A 16027-nucleotide genomic window follows, 5' to 3' on the forward strand; every position below is an offset into this window, starting at 1 on the left:
CCTCCTCCTCCTCCTCCTCCTCCTCCTCCTCCTCCTCCTCCTCCTCCTCCTCCTCCTCCTCCTCCATAAATTGGCTCAGTCCCCTTTTTCTAAGCAAGCTATCAACACTAGATCTTGTGAGACTAGGTTCCAAGTAGAATCCTTCATATAGAGAGACACTATGACCTTGGGAACTTGCGATCTCTTGCATGCAAAACATATACTTAATCATTGGACTATAGTCAATATGAGCCAACTTGGCTTCCCAGGCAAGGAAGCCACATCAGCAAATTCCCTTTTAAAAAGCGTTTAAAATGTCATCTTCTCAACACTGTGATATTAATTAAGTCCTACTAAATTATGATCTCTCCATTCCAGTCAATTCACACAGCATTCTGAGGCCAGCACTGCTCTCCTCCGAGAGACATCATAATATTGTGCTCTCCATTAATTTGGAAGTTCTCCCTTCCTTCATCTTTTGGGCTGGGGAAGTACACTCCAAATGCCCTTCTTTGGCTAGCAGAGCTCAATTTTTCTTGTTTACGGCACCAGACTGAATATTTTTTGATCTAATCAAACAGATTTGCTTAGTGCCTTCCAAACATTGACATTCTTTCTGGAAACAATGGCAGTGGGCCAGTGAATTTGGTCCCAGTGCTGGAAAAGGCATCACTTTCTGGCATCAGAAATCAATAAAATAAAGGGCTTCTTAGGTGGTAGGGAAGGAAGTCCCTATCCTTGGAAAGGAGGGCTCCTAAAATCCTCAGATGCACCATGTCTTCCTCCCAATATACAGTATCTGTTTTGTCCAGGACAAGGTAGACATTTTTGGCTGTTGTCCTAGGAGCCTCCACTATCCAGAGAACATTGGGTGATATGAGAAGAAGCAGGATCTTGTTGGTGATGGCATCCAGATTGCAGACTTCTCTGCCAAACCTTTGTTTGTCACAAGTTTTCCTTAACAAGACAGACCATAAAAGGTGTCAATTTATGCTAAAAGTACATGCCAACACATTTCAGTTATCATAAGTGTAACTAATATATCATACCTACCTTTTAGAATGTGCAGAGGAGACTCCTTTTTTAATGTGTTCTTCTGAGCATATGCAAAATATATATTCCAGTCACCTAGTGAATCTCATATATCAGGATCTTCCCTAGTCCTACCATCTCCTTAGAAACTTTGATGACAACTTCTAATCACTTTTTACTCCTCAGTGGTTGTTCAGAAAGCTAAAGCTCGATGAAGGGGCTTCAAGGGTTTCATTATATAGATTTCTTCAAACTGAAGTTTGTGTTGTTTTACTTTAGAAGTTCCGGACTCTTGGGCGCTTTTGCTGACTTCTTTTCTGAGAAGTCAATGCCTTCGTTTTCAGCTGAATTCCCCCCAAAGCTTGAATTTACACATCTGAGAACCCGAACAATTCTTTCCCACATTAAATCATAAGCTGCAGCACAAGGCAGGCATCTATTTTAATCAGAGTTGTGCTCAATCAATTGTCACATTTATTAAAAAAAAAAAACAGGCATTACAGTATTGTCATTTTTTAAAAAGCTCTTTCCAGCAACGTGGTCAGGAGGGTGGATGAATGTTATTATATCTGGGCAACGGAGGCCCGGGTGGGTGGATTCCCCCAGACCAATATGCTGAGTGGGACAGGCCAGAGGTCTCTAAACTGAAACTCCTGGTTCCCGGGGCCTCACCATTGATCGGGTTCTTTGGCTACTTTGCAAAAGGCATCCGGGTTCTCCCTTCTGACAGGACCTTAACCCACCTGGTATCCTGCCTCTTGTCTGGCTGAGCACCGGTCCAGGTGTCTCCCTGTGTCTGAACACAACCAAATCTGGCCAGTTGGCTCCAGAGAACAAACTCTTCGCAGATAAGTTATCTGGACTCTCCCGCTTCAGTTTCCCCGGCGCCTCCCTTTCTTTCTTTGTCTCTTAGTGGGGACCCCCAGCCCCGCTCGGCTGTTCCTGCTCTCCACCCCCACCCCCCAACTCCAGTGCCTCCGGAGTGGAAGAGGCGACCGCGTCCCGAGCCGAAACCATCCCTTCTTGCTCAGGCGACGTGCCTCTCCCGCCCGCCAACCTGACCTCCGGCCTCGGGGGGTCTCTTCTCCGGCCTCGGGCTGGGGCGAAGGGACCCGAGGGGCGCGTTGCTCTACCAAGCTGGAGGAAGTTCAGTCCCGCTCTTTTCCTCTTCGCTCAAGTCTCCTTGGCAGCCGCGCTCGCTGTTGGCAAGGGATGCACCGATCTGGAGCGGAGCAGCGCGAGAGAAAAAATTGCAAAAGGAAGCCAGCCCAAGCCGTTTGGAGAGACTCGTGGCTTTGCCCTTTCCCAATGACGTCGTGTCCTGAGCCCTTCCCCTCCCCCTCCCCTCCCCCCGCCTTTCCCCTTACATCTTTGGAAGCCACAATTAAGCAGCACCGCTGGGATAAAACGCTCGGGCTGCCAGCGGACTAGGGCATTGCATCGAGAGATGGCCAGGCTGCGGACTTCGTCCCTCCTCCCTGGAGTCCTGGTTCTCCTGCTTTCCAGCCTCCCGGCTTCGTGGCAAGGAGGTAAGAGAAGCACCTCGGGCAGGCTGCGCCGGCTTCACCTCTTGGCCAGCCGCCGCTGAGGTGCTTTCCTCCTGAAAGCCGGGCTCGGCCGTCTGCCTCCTGGCTGCGGAGCCTTCTCGTCGCCTCCATCCAGCTCCAGCTTTGGGGACACCCGGGAAGCCCCGGGCTCTCCTCCTTCCCCACCCCACTCTAGGCGAAAGACTCTCCGGTCCTTTTTAGAAAGGGAAGGGGCGAGGGACCCCGTTGCTGCAGGTTACCATCGGCAGCAGAGAGCAGGGCGGGTCTCTTCTGAGCCCCCTTTTCGGGGGTCTCCAAAACCCAGGGCTTCCAAGAGAGGTGCTGATATTGCATATAATAATAATAATAATAATAATAATAATAATAATAATAATAATAATAATAATAATAATAATAATAATAATAATAATAATAATAATAATAATACAAGACCTCTGCTGTGTGAATCAGGATGATTTGGAAGGAAGGGCAGAGATGGGGGAAGGTGGGATGTGAAGACACAAATCCAGAGTGCTCTCTAGGACAACCAGAGCTCACGTGGATCCCTTAAAAGTGTTTCCAAATGCAGCACTCCACTTTGGGTCCTGCAAGCAGGTTCTGGAAGAGAATCAGAGCATTTCTGAAGGTGTGGCAGGTTCCTGAAGCAGACCCAGAACCTGCAGACCCAATTGGAGGGTTCCTTTTGAACCCTAGCATCTTCTTGGCTCCCTTTACTGTAGAGCGGAATTGCATTCACTGGTAGAAAGCCTCACCTGCAGTGGCTCCTGCAAGGTATGAGGGTCCCTCTCAGCATAAGTGGCAGCCAAAAATTCTTCACTACTCTCCATGTAGGAACACAGAAAAATTACCCCATTTCAGGGACCAAGGCAAATGTTGGCTGCCCAGGATCCAGAGGGTCAACCCAGCTCCACCTCTTGGATTTTTGCATCCTTCCATGGGGCTGTTTGGTGAACGAACCACCCGCACTCTTAATGACATTTCTCTTGTTTAGGAACTTCGCTCCCCTGCTGAATATTCTGACTCCTTGTAACTGATCTGCTGTCTTGGAGCAAATCAGTTCCATAGATTTAGGATGTAGCTGGTGATACTGATGATGAAGTAAACCTTGAGGTCTTTCTATACAAGTGCCCCTAAGGGATATTTTCCCTTCTCTCTCCTCTGTGCCCAATCTGCTCCCTTTGGAATTGTCAGTATTCCGGGCAGAATATGTAGTGATCTGAAAGTCTTTATAAAAGTAATATTTTTTTTTTACACAAACACACCTCTACTGTACAGAGAAGATCTACTGGATGGGTTTTGAACTAGGTGCGATGAGAAGCTATTCTCCTAGAAAGTTAGCTAAGGATCCCAGTGGGAAGACTGAGCGTTTGGCTTGGCTTGTTCTTTTCAGTGTCACGAAAATATTGCCTAGGCAGGTAGGCAGTGAATGATGCTTTATGGCACTTGCAGCAGCTTACCTGCCTGGATCCCTTTTATAAGCAGCGTTACCCAATTTGAGAGGCACACCCATCTCTTGAATTGCTGCCCTGAAGGATTCTGAGGGCAATGCAGTGTGACCCAACTTCTGCTCTGCATTCTTTACAACAGGAGTTGTTGGTACACATATGGTAGTAGGCTGCAGTGTGAGATGGACAGCTTCTGCTTTCTGAGTAGATCAACCCATCTCCATTTAGACTGGTTTGAATTCTTTTTTTAAAAAAAAAATCTGTCGGATCTTTCCAGCAATGATCCTTCTAGTATTCGGTTGACTGTTCCTGTGTTCAGCAGTGGCCAACTAAACACTTTCAGGAAAGCTACAAGCAGTGGACAAGGGCTGCATCTCCACTTGTCTGTTCATAGTGCCCAGAAGTACACTTCACCAAACGGCCAGGTTAGGCACCATAGCTCAGGCTTGTTGATAATCCTCCCTACCCTGCCCATACCTTGGTCTAACTTTTTTTTAAATGTTGTCCGTTCCATGCTTTAGTGTATCCATCCCCACTCTCACCCATCCTCACTCTCCATTGTTTTGGAAAGTCTGGTCTAAAATTCAGATCCTTTCTTTTTTTTTAATCTTGCCAACTCTTTGCATGATCAAAAGGAGACGCGAGTGACCACCCCGCAAAGGATACTGATGATAAAGAATTCTTTATGTTTGTTGCTTTCAACTTTTTTGGGGGGGGGATAGGCAGTGTCTATCTCGCTGTTGCAACTGAAAGAGAGGGGAACCTGGTTCGTTGGCATCTTGTACGTATTGTAATGGGGTTACTTCGGGAGAATGTCTGGGTGTGTGATGTGCTTTCCACATTGGACTTTCAAGCTATGTTGTGGACATAGCTATGTGTATACAACAAATTTAGGCGCAGTGGCTATGAATATTCAAGATCAGTTCAATAGGGCTTAGTCTTGGCTACACTGCAATAGAAGTTTTTTAAAAAAATAAATACAGAAAAGAAACCAAGGACTCATTCTTGCTGGAATACTGGAATGTTAGCCAAGAACTTTTTTCAAGAAAGATTTATTAGAGGAGACAAGGAAATCAGAAATCCACAGAAATATGTCCCCCAAGTTCTGTCCAGGTTTGAGAGCGTATTCAGAGGAATTATGTATGAGTTATTTCCTTCTACAAACTGTATACTATGTAGGAAAAAATGTCCCAAGAGTGTGGAGAAAGGGGGGCTGTCTGGGAGTTTTAACTTTTTGGAAGGAGAAAACCATAGTCAATGAGAAGATAAAATTTCTTCTGGATTTTACTGGTGCCTATAGTTTTCTTGGCAATAATATGGAAATAATTTACCATTGCCTTTTTATAGAAGACTTTTCCATTTTCCTCTCAGCTCAATAACCCTAGTGATTAATCAGGATGCTAATCAGATCTAACCCTGGCTAACTTTTTCAAGATCAGCTTGGTAATGCCACCTGTTATAAATACTCTTTCCAAAACTGGCTTCAGACAACCAGAACTCACCCTCTCAATCCCTCTCTCCCTTTGCTTACACTTCTATTCTGCTCTGATTGACCAGAGCAGAGTTGACTTTTTTTTGTCTTTGAGTGTGTCCTAGTGCCATGAATTCCTAAGAGGCTTGTAAATTCTTTGCTAAGAACTAACACAGGACAGTTTTCATGCTATTTGTGGATTAATTTAGACTAGCCTTTGGCAGGGAAAGTTGCAGAGGGAGCTGGAAATTTATATCAGGGTTTCCTAAGTTGCATGTGCAGGTTGTAGCGATAAAACATAAAAGAAACTGGATTCATATGCACAGACACACAGAGACACTTTTTCCTATCCCCTCAAAGCATTTTTGCATTTCTGTTATCACTCCACTGTGTTCTAGAGTGGCAATGCAATCTGGAATAAGGTCCCTGAATGTTTGGGTTTGTAAAGAAGAATGTAACAGAGGAACAACATAGCAGGTACCCGAGCTCGAAAAATTCCCTTAAAAAGCAATCCCTTGCAAGCCAATTTTTTGTGTGTGTTTCCCTGGAAACAACTCCCACTTGCTTAAATTGGACTTACTCCCAAGTAAGCATGCAACGGACTGCAGAGAATGGCTTTAGAAAAACAGGATGCATACCACATTTGGCAGCCCTTCAAATTTGGGTCTAGTTACCCAAGATTCCAAAGAACGCAATTATTACATTATTGTTAAAGTATCTCAAATGTAGGACCTGTAGAAGAAAGGAAAATCTCTCTTGAGAGGAGCAAAATTCTTGCTGGCTGTATGGACCCATCCATGCAATTTTGTTGGGGATAGTAGAGAAGTGCCTTGGTGTCACTTTCTTCTGGAACGGGTGAATTTCTGGTGGTCTCATATTCAAAGAGTAGCCAGGTTCAACCGAGGTTAGCTTTTTCAAGATGAGCCAAGTCATCCAGGTGGTAGCATCTGTTGTGACATAAGCCATGCACAGAAACTTGGAATGCAATAGGTCTGCTTTCAGACTAACAAGCTACAGAGTGATTTGGTGTGTGTGTGTGTGTGCGCGCATGTGCGTGCATTGAGGGGAACATTAATAGAAGTAGAAAGGGGTTGTTGCTTCATCTCTATCTATTCATGGTTTCTCTGAAGAAATCACTTGATCCCACTTCTCCTGGTACTTTTTTTCCTCATTGTTTTTTCTGGAGCCATTCAGAACATGTAGAAAGTAGATCCAAAAAAGGAAGGACTTACGGGTGGAAAGTGGCAGAAGGGGAAGGCTTCAGAAGGGTTTTGAGTGTGTTTGTTTTTTTCTGTGTTGGAACTGGCTTTTTTCTGGATGTCTACTTTCATTCTCAATACAGTATCGTGCTTGAAAGCCTTTTTTTTTTTTTTTTGCAAAATGCTGAAATTTCAAATTTTAGGAATGAATGTTGAATTGGCCAGATGCTCAGTATCTTCTCGATGCTTAACATTTGCTGAAATGCAAAAACCTTGGGAAATAAAATGCTGCCAAAGACTTATAAGAATTCAGAAAGAATTCAGAATATATCCACTGAATAATGAATAGGAGAAGGAAGAGGACAAATAGAAGGAGAAGAAACCCCCGTGTTTCTTTGTCCCAGTGTTTGCTTTTCTCAGCAAAATATTGGCTAGGCTCACATATTTTGTTTAAGCTCTAAGTTTCAATTATTGATTGCAGGAGTGACCATGGATTGGGGGGGAAGGGAATAAAAGAAATTAAGAGGGCAGCCAGGAATGCATGACTGAAGCCTCACCCTTAAAAAAAAATATATGCAGGGTCCTGATTATTTGCCAAATAAAACACAATGTTCACACATTATCCTACCTCGTAAAGACCAGCTGAGCGTCCTTTCTGCCACTGGAGGGCGCTCTTCTTTTAAACCTGCATCTCAGCAGCCCAGATAATTGGTTTCTATTATTTATTATTAATAGTAATAGTAAATACAATTTACAAGTGTGAACCACACTGGAAGCTTCACTTATTTTACTGCTTATTTTTTCTTTTAAAACTGGATCATTGCACTACTGCAGCACAGCCATTTTCAGTGGTGCAGTTTTGAAGAATCTGGGGGTCAGTGGGAAAAGGGTATGGAAGGTGAATATAGATGCTAATTGCACACCAGTACCAGAAACTATAAATTACAGCCTCCAATTCCTCCAACTTCTGAGGCCATGCATCAAGTTAAACCAAAGAAACAAAATGATGACTTCAGCTTCAACAATATATTATGCCAAACAACCTCACCAAAATTTTTTTTTAAATGAACCATTTTTTTAAAATGAACTTTTAAGAGATTGGAAGAACAGTGCAGACACCAAACAGTGCAAAAAGTGGCAATCAGACAGATATGGAGGAGGCTCAAAAACATGCCTACAATCATTTCTAAACCAATGTGTTCCCTTGCAGACACAGAAATGCTGAAGACAATTATATTTATGCACTCCAAAAGGCATCTTAAAAAAACAAAAAATCCAGTTCTGTTGGATGCCTAAAATATGGCATCCGGAAATTAATGAGAGTTCATTTTTATTCTGCAAATCAAGCCATTGTGTTTTCAGGTGGCTGTAAAAGGATATATACCAAAGTTTGAAATGTCCTGACAAACAGGGAGAATCATAGAAAAGTGACGTTATATTAATGCAATCAGGATTTCAGTAGGGCAAAACTAAGGTGCTTGGAAGATTTACTCCTTAAAAAAAAAATCTATGGATCATGGAACATGATTGTTTTTATAACTATATATAGAACAGAGGGAGCAGTTTAGAAGAGTTTATGTTATCATTGAGAACGGCTTAAATCACACACTGAAATTGGCTGTAAATGTATTTTAAAGCTAACAGTAGAAAAAAAAATGGCTTGTTTGATGTCTACCAGAAGGGCCCTGCTGAGGGGTAAGACAAGTGGGTGGTTGCTAGATCCCCAATTAGTACTATTTACCAGGGAGTCTAAGAAGAGAAATCTTTGTATGGATTGAGTCTATATTTGGGAGCTGGATTCTGGGGACAATCCCTAGAGAAGAGCAGTGGCATTTATATACAATATACGTAAAAAAGAACCCAGCTTGAAATCACGTCCGAGAGTCTGCCCTTTAGGCAGTTTTTGATTCTACTCCCTTGAAAGACCCTCTTGCTGCTTGGGGTTTTTTTCGAGGCACATGAGTGGAAAACAGGATGCTGGACAGAGCAGGAGAGAAAAAGAAAAATGTTCCTCAGTCCATGCCAACCTCATAATTTCATAAACCTGGCAACACCAACACTTGCTTTCTCGGTGTAATCCGGTCCCTTCCAAAGGGGGCCAGAGACTGAGCAGCTGTTGGAAGTAAGCTGGGGCAAATTAGTGAAGATGTTTGGCTTTCGACTTTATGGAGTGTTCTTTTTGTTTTCTTTTTGAACTGTGTCCTTGTGAAACCTCTTTTGTTAAAATGGGCCTGTGAGATAAGATTACAGCTCTTGCTGTGGTTTATTCTTGTTCTTCCATCTATAAAATACAAAAATGGAGAGACCTGAAAATATAAAGGGGAGACACTTGAGGCTTGCATGAAAGAGGGTATGTGTGAAAAAAAAAAAAAAAGGAATCCCTTCCTGGATTCTATAGAGATAATGGTGTGTAGAAGCTTGGTGTTTTTTTTTTTGGAATTGGCAGAGCTCTGCTTAAGCCGCTGAATCATTTTGTCCCTTTCCTCGAAGTGAGAAATTAAGTCAGGCAAATAGAGGGATAGGCTAGTTGATTCTCAAGCACTCCATTAATTACTTCTGAAGCAGGGTGGAAAGTTACCAGAAAAATATTCTTATCATTAGCAGAAGTTCCTTAGCTTATATTGCAGACATTATAGACGTTGCTTAATATGATATTGTGGAAAATCAGGAAATCTGCTGAATCTAAGTCTAAGTATAATGACCTATGAACTAAATATTTTCTGTAAACAGCTAAATGGCAAGGGTGGCAAGGCTGGGTATGGATGGTGTAAGATAAGTACATACATGCTGAATTGTGCGAAATGACTAATTAGACACTTCCCCCTTTTGTAGTACATATGTTGTAGTAGAGCCTGATAAGAAAAACGCCCTGAGAAAAGCTGAGATTGTGAGCTGCATAAAAGCAACCCCTCAGGAATAGCTGGGGGTTCAGAATTTGCCATGCTAATGCTCTGAACCTTTTGCGCAAATAAACCTGTATTCTCCTGCCCTTCGTGGTCTTGTGTCCTGATTTGGAAGCAGGATCTGCTGCAACACTTTTAATCTCCCCTCCCCCTGAAAGATTAGCAATAGCAATAGCACTTAGGCTTATATACCGCTTTACAGTGCTTTACAACCCTCTCTAAGCAGTTTGCAGAGTCAGCATATTGTCCCCCAACAATCTGGGTCCTCATTTTACTGATCTCAGAAGGATGGAAAGATGGGTCAACCTTGCGCCAGTCATGATCGAACTGCTGGCTGTGGGCAGAGTTAGCCTGTAATACTGCATTCTAACCACTGCGCCACAACGGGTTTAGATTAGAGGCATTTGTGAACAAATTGGGTTTACACGTTACTTGGTTGTGTGTTTGTAGCCTGCCTTTATTATTTTTACAAATAACTCAAGGAGGTGAACATATGCAACATAACTTCCCTCCTCCAATTTTCCCTACAACAACAACTCTGTGAGATGAGTTGGGGGTGAAGAAGTGTGACTGGGCCAAGATCACCCCATTGGCTTTCATGGCTAAGATGGGATTAGAACTCACATCATGCTAATCTAGTGTTTGCATAGAGGTTTAAGATCTGAATCTTTGTCAATTCAGTCAGGCTTCCTTGAAGCATGATTGTTATGGCTTTTATCAAGCAAATCCAACCAGTGATAACTTATTCAGCCAATCAGGGTTAAGCATACGAGGCAGTGTAGATGTGCAAACTAAGTAATAGTGTCTTCTTTCTCACACAATATTATGTTGTTATTCTGTTTTGTTTGTGTAACTGCATAAGGACTTCCCATGATCCCATTCCTTATTATATAGAATAGAACAGAATAGAATAGAATAGAATAGAATAGAATAGAATAGAATAGAATAGAATAGAATAACAGAGTTGGAAGGGACCTTGGAGGTCTTCTAGTCCAACCCCCTGCCTAGGCAGGAAACCCTACACCACTTCAGACAAATGGTTATCCAATCTCTTCTTAAAAGTGTTGGAGCATTCACTACCTCTGGAGGCAAGTTGTTCCACTGATTAATTATTCTAACTGCCAGGAATTTCTCTTAGTTCTAAGTTGCTTCTCTCCTGGATTAGTTTCCACCCATTGCTTCTTGTCCTGCCTTCAGGTGCTTTGGAGAATAGATTGACTCCCTCTTCTTTGTGGCAGCCCCTGAGATATTGGAAGACTGCTATCATGTCTCCTCTAGTCCTTCTTTTCATTAGATTAGATATCTATCCCTTTTTTCCCTCATTTGTTACATTTAGATTTAACCCTGGTTTCTGAATTAATCCATTTTCTGTGTTCACACATATAATCCACTGAACTCTAACTCAACTAAATGGCATGGATTCATATAATTTGCTAACTTGACCCCTGACCCCCAGACATACAACGGAACCACAAGTTGACACTATCAAAAACTATGTAAACTATGGTGTGCTTGTGTGATTTCTCTCACAGTTCCTCAAGTCATAGTTGTATGGCTTTTCATAAAAAATGGATAGAAGGTTCTAGAGAGATCTAAGGCTGGTTTGATGACAGAGCCATCTTCCTCATTCATGATTTATTTATTTATTTTATTATTTATTTATTTGTCAAAAGCTTACAATTTAACAGAAACAAGAATAAACACAAGTTTAAATACAAGAAATAGGAACTAATAATTGGGAACAATAGGATAGGGACGGTAGGCACGATTGTACGCTTATGCTTATGATCTGGGTATTCAACATTTCTGTCACTCCAACCTATCTTACTACATCTTCTGGCCTGTTCTTGTAAAGATTTGAAAATTGGCAGGATGACTTTGAAAACAAAGAAATGAGTACAGATAGTCCTTAAGTTATGACCATAATGGAGCCTGCCAATCATAGGTTGTGACAATCATGTGACCAACCCTGTTTTGCAATGATCGTTAAGCAAATGCCATGGGTGTTAAGGGAACCAGTGGGCCTGGTTTTACTGAAAAAAAGAAGTAACTCAGTAAATGACAAAACCATTTTAACTATTTTAAAACACAGTCACATCACCACAGGATGCTGTAAACAGCCAATCAACCAGGATGATTAGGGGACTGGAGACTAAAACATATGAAGAATGGTTATAGGAACTGGGCTTGGCTAGTCTAGTGAAGAGAAGGATCAGGGGAGACAGGATAGCGGTCTTCCAATATTTGAGGGGCTGCCCCAGAGAGGAAGGGGTCAAGCTATTTTCTAAAGCGCCTGTAGGCCAGACAAGGAATAATGGATGGAAACTGAACAAGGAGAAATTCAACCTGGAATTAAGGAGAAACTTTCTGACAGTGAGAACAATCAACCAGTGGAACAGCTTGCCCTCGGAAGTTGTGGGAGCACCATCATTTGAGACTTTCAAGAAGAGATTGGACTGCCATCTGTCAGAAATGGTGTAGGGTTTCCTGCTTGGGCGGGGGAGTGGGACTAGATGACCTACAAGGTCCCTTCCAACTCTGTTAATCTGTTAATACTGTTAAATGTGGCTTTGTTGCTGAGCTCTTGAAGGGAGCCTAATTGTCAAAACTTTGAATCCGGATTGCAAGTAGAACCATAGTAGGCCCGTTGGAAGTTTGAATGGTCATTAAGCGAACTGTCATAATTGAATACAGGCATTCATGCAAGATCCAGAAGCACTTGTGCTTCTCTCCATTTTATTTTATTTTTTTCAATCATCCAGTCCTTTTGCCTAGAACAGGGCTCCCCAAACTTGGCAACTTTAAGACTTGTGGACTTCAACTCCCAGAATTCTGGGAGTTGAAGCCCACAAGTCTTAAAGTTGCCAAGTTTGGAGACCTCTGGCCTAGAAGAATTCTTGAGTCTGTCGCTGCGCAGTGGATAGGAAGCCCATTTCTTTGAAGGTGTAGTTTTTGTATTCTTGAACCCTGCCTCAGGCTGGTGCCTCACCGTGTCTCAGCATTAAGCTGATTAGCTTTGCAGCTCTTGGATACTCTTTTCAGGCTAGGCATAAGCTGCCAACATTCATTAGAGTTTCTGCCTGTCTCCATGATTTGAACTTTGGACTCAAAACTGTGGCTGCTGTTGTATGAAAAAAAAAAAAAGTCAGTCCAACCACATCCTTGGGAGAGAATCCCACTGCCAGACCACTAATGGTCATATGTGGGGTGCCCACATATGGCTGCCAAGTGGTAAGGCGTAGGCCGTGTTTAATTCTGGCTAAAGCCTATAATCCTGCCTCGAAGCAGGTGCTGAGGTCTGACCTATCCAAGTAAAAAATATTTGAGTTTTTCAGAAACGCACAGCCTAAAAAAGTTAACCTCTGTTCCCAGCTTTTTCTTGGACTATTTTACTTATTTTGAAGCAGGTATTATGAAGTAGATTCAGGCAGGACTATAGTGTGATAATAATATGTGCTTGACTTGGCCTGCATCTCCAGTGGAACCACCACTTCAGCTGCATCCTGTAGGCAGGGGTGGGCTTCAAAATTTTTTAGCAAGGGGGTCTCTGCCCAGTTGCTGGGTAGGCGTGGCCTAGTCGGTCTCCTGCACCATGCCCAGGAGGGTGTTTTTGCCCTCCCCAGGCTCTGGAGGCTTCCCTCGAGCCTCTGGGAGGGTGAAAAACGTCCTCCCTGGGCTCCGGAGGCTTTCTGGAAGCTGGAAACGGGCCCATTTCTGGCCTTCCTGAACTTTTGGGAGGCCCGTTTTTTGCCCTCCCCGAGCCTCCACCTGCATCCAAAACGGGCCGCGTGGCGACTCCTGGGAGGGGAGGGGTGGGCGGGGCCAGCCAAGAATGGGATTTGCGGGTTCTTCGAACTGTGCAAAATCTTAGCTAGAGCAGGGGTCCCCAACCACCGGTCCGCGGACCGGACCGGTCCGTGGAACAAATCCTACCGGGCCGCTGGTTTGCTGGCGCCGCCATCTTGTTTTGATGAAAAAGTGCTTCCGGTGAGCTTTTCCGGGTAGAAAGCTCACCGGAAGCACTTTTCATCAAAACAAGATGGCGGCGCCAGCGCTCCGTGAGCTTTTCCGGTAGAAAGCTCACCGGAAGCACTTTTTCATCAAAACAAGATGGCGGCGCCCAGCTGATGCCGGTACCGGGCCGCGGCGCCCAGCTGATGCCGGTACCGGGCGCGGCATAAAAAAGGTTGGGGACCACTGAGCTAGAGGATTTCCTGAACCCCTGCGAACCCTCAGCAGCCCACCCCTGCCTGTAGGCCAGGGGTGTCAAACTCACGTCGTCACAGTGGCGTCACGTGACGTATTGGGACTTTTTCCCCCTTCGCTAAACCAGGTGTGGGCATGGCCAGCACGTGACACATCTGGCCTGCGGGCGGGAAGTTTGACAGCCCTGCTGTAGGCAGTTTTCATGGAAAGCCAATCTGGTGATTCTTCTGTATTTTAACTTTTGGAATTTAGTGATGGCTATTGTAAGAAACAAATTCTGCATAATAAAAGCATGGGAGGTGTACAGAGGTGTGTGAAGAATGTGTGCCTATGTGTGTGTGCAAGTGCAACAGAGCGTTTTGTAGTTATGTAGAGGGGTGAGATTGTATAATGACATAGAGGTAGTTCTCTACTTACAACCATAATGGAGCCTGCCCATTATGGTCATAAGTCGTTATGGTTATATGGATCATTGCATGACTGACCCAATTTTATGACCATTTTTTGTGACAGTCATTAAGCAAACGTCATGGTCATTAAGCGAACCCATTGTTCCCTATGGGGCGTTTTTGCCAGAAACCGCAAATCAATGTTGGCTTTCAGCAAAGCATCATAAATCATGATCATGTGACTGTGGGATCCTCCTAATAACTATAAATGCAGGCCAGTTACTGAGTGCCCAAAATATGGTCACATGACCTCATCAAGAAACCAGGCATAGGAACCTCAGAATCATGTTGTGCCTTTTGGATGGGGGGGGGGTCTATCATAACCTCAAACATTACTAAGTGACTCATCATAATTTGAGCACTACCCATACATAACAAGATGGGAATGGGCAGGTAAGCTTTGGTGGGAAACCATAACACCGTCCAAGTTCAAAAGTTCCTCACTCACAACCTATCCTATACCTAGACTTAGTGAGATCAATGCTACTTATTGAGATAGCATTATCTTCACGGAGCTGTTCTCTGGATGGATTACTGCTCACATTGCTATTGGAAAGCAAAGCTTCTCCACTTTATTGAAATCTATCCTACTAAAACTCTCGTGTCTGTTTGATTGTTTGTAACCTTCAAATGTGCGAAATGGTGCACCATAGGGCAACACTTTTTGAATCAATATATCTCAGTTGGACTAACTTACATAATGCATCCAAAATCTGAGGCCCATGATTTGACAAGGTTGTGGCCACTTCAGTGTTGCTGTGCTGTCACACTGTTGTAGTCAGCCACAGTCACATGATTGTTATTTACAACATTCCTTAGGAAAGCAGGTAGAAGTCAGAAGTCACTCCCACTTGCACTGCTTTTTTGACCATCATGGTAATTCTATTTCTGTTTAGGTAAGAACATATATTTCAAATGATTACCCAGTGAGTCAAAGTCCATAAAATAACAACATATCTTGTTTTAACCTTGATCAAATAAGTCAACTTCATATTCCTTCCTTTTCCTCTAACAGTCTTAATCTTTATTTCATTCAAATATTATCATAGGATTTTATTCCTTTTCATTTCTTTTTCTGTATCTCATCACATTCATCAAGGCCTTAACAAGTCTCTTTTGTAAATCTACAACAATAACAAATTACCTGGTCACTTTCTTGGTTTTTCATTTATATTTCTCTTTAAAATTTACAATCTCAGCCAGTTTCCTTTGTGGATTCAGTGAGACATCATTTTCTAAGTCATTCTCTTAGCTCAGTTATAAATCCATTTTCAATACCTTCTCCGTATGGTCTTGTTCTGACTGAGCATTAAGCACACACATTGGGGGGAAATTAATTGTGCCTGCACATTCTGCTCCAGGCTCCATGTTTTAAGAAGGAAGCACATCACCATTGAGAATGGGTGTTGGAGAAACAATTCCTAATGTGTCCATCAAATGAATAAAAATATTGGTAACTGGCATAAATGATGTCTTTACATTGTGCCCTTCATACCAAAAATATCACTTACTGAAGTCCCCCTCTCTGTGCAGGGATATTCTCAGGTCAAAGGTAATGGGGGAAGGCCTTCTAATTTTTTTCCTCAAGTAATCTCTCCAACATCTCCCTTCCTGTTAGATAACACCAGCCCGATCATACAGCATCTAACCAGCATTTCAGGTAGTCCTTGACTTTGGGCTAGAATTGGGATTGCAATTTCAATTTCTAAGTGATATAGACATTAAGTGAGTCATCATGTGACTAGACCTGATTTTAAAATCATTTTTACCATGGACTTTAAGCAAATCACATGTTC

The 16027-nt window shown here is 43.1% G+C and overlaps 1 protein-coding gene across 10 annotated transcripts in view; it reads left to right on the forward strand.

The window, feature by feature from the left end:
- Positions 1-2353: 2353 nt before the first annotated feature.
- Positions 2354-16027, forward strand: part of ELN (elastin) — a 96896-nt gene continuing 83222 nt past the window's right edge. For 7 of the 10 annotated variants that reach the window (XM_087958872.1, XM_087958876.1, XM_087958871.1 and 4 more), the window contains exon 1: positions 2356-2540. In XM_087958872.1, the coding sequence (XP_087814998.1) occupies positions 2459-2540 (82 nt within the window). In that variant the 5' untranslated portion in view covers positions 2356-2458. Of the gene's footprint in view, positions 2541-16027 lie in introns of all 10 variants that reach the window. The other 3 variants (XM_087958880.1, XM_087958877.1, XM_087958874.1) reach the window with 3 other exon arrangements.

Source organism: Notechis scutatus, chromosome 1 (genome assembly GCF_049901735.1).
Source record: "Notechis scutatus isolate UNSWTSFEM ecotype Mainland chromosome 1, rNotScu1.2, whole genome shotgun sequence".
Taxonomy (NCBI): Eukaryota; Metazoa; Chordata; class Lepidosauria; order Squamata; family Elapidae; genus Notechis; species Notechis scutatus.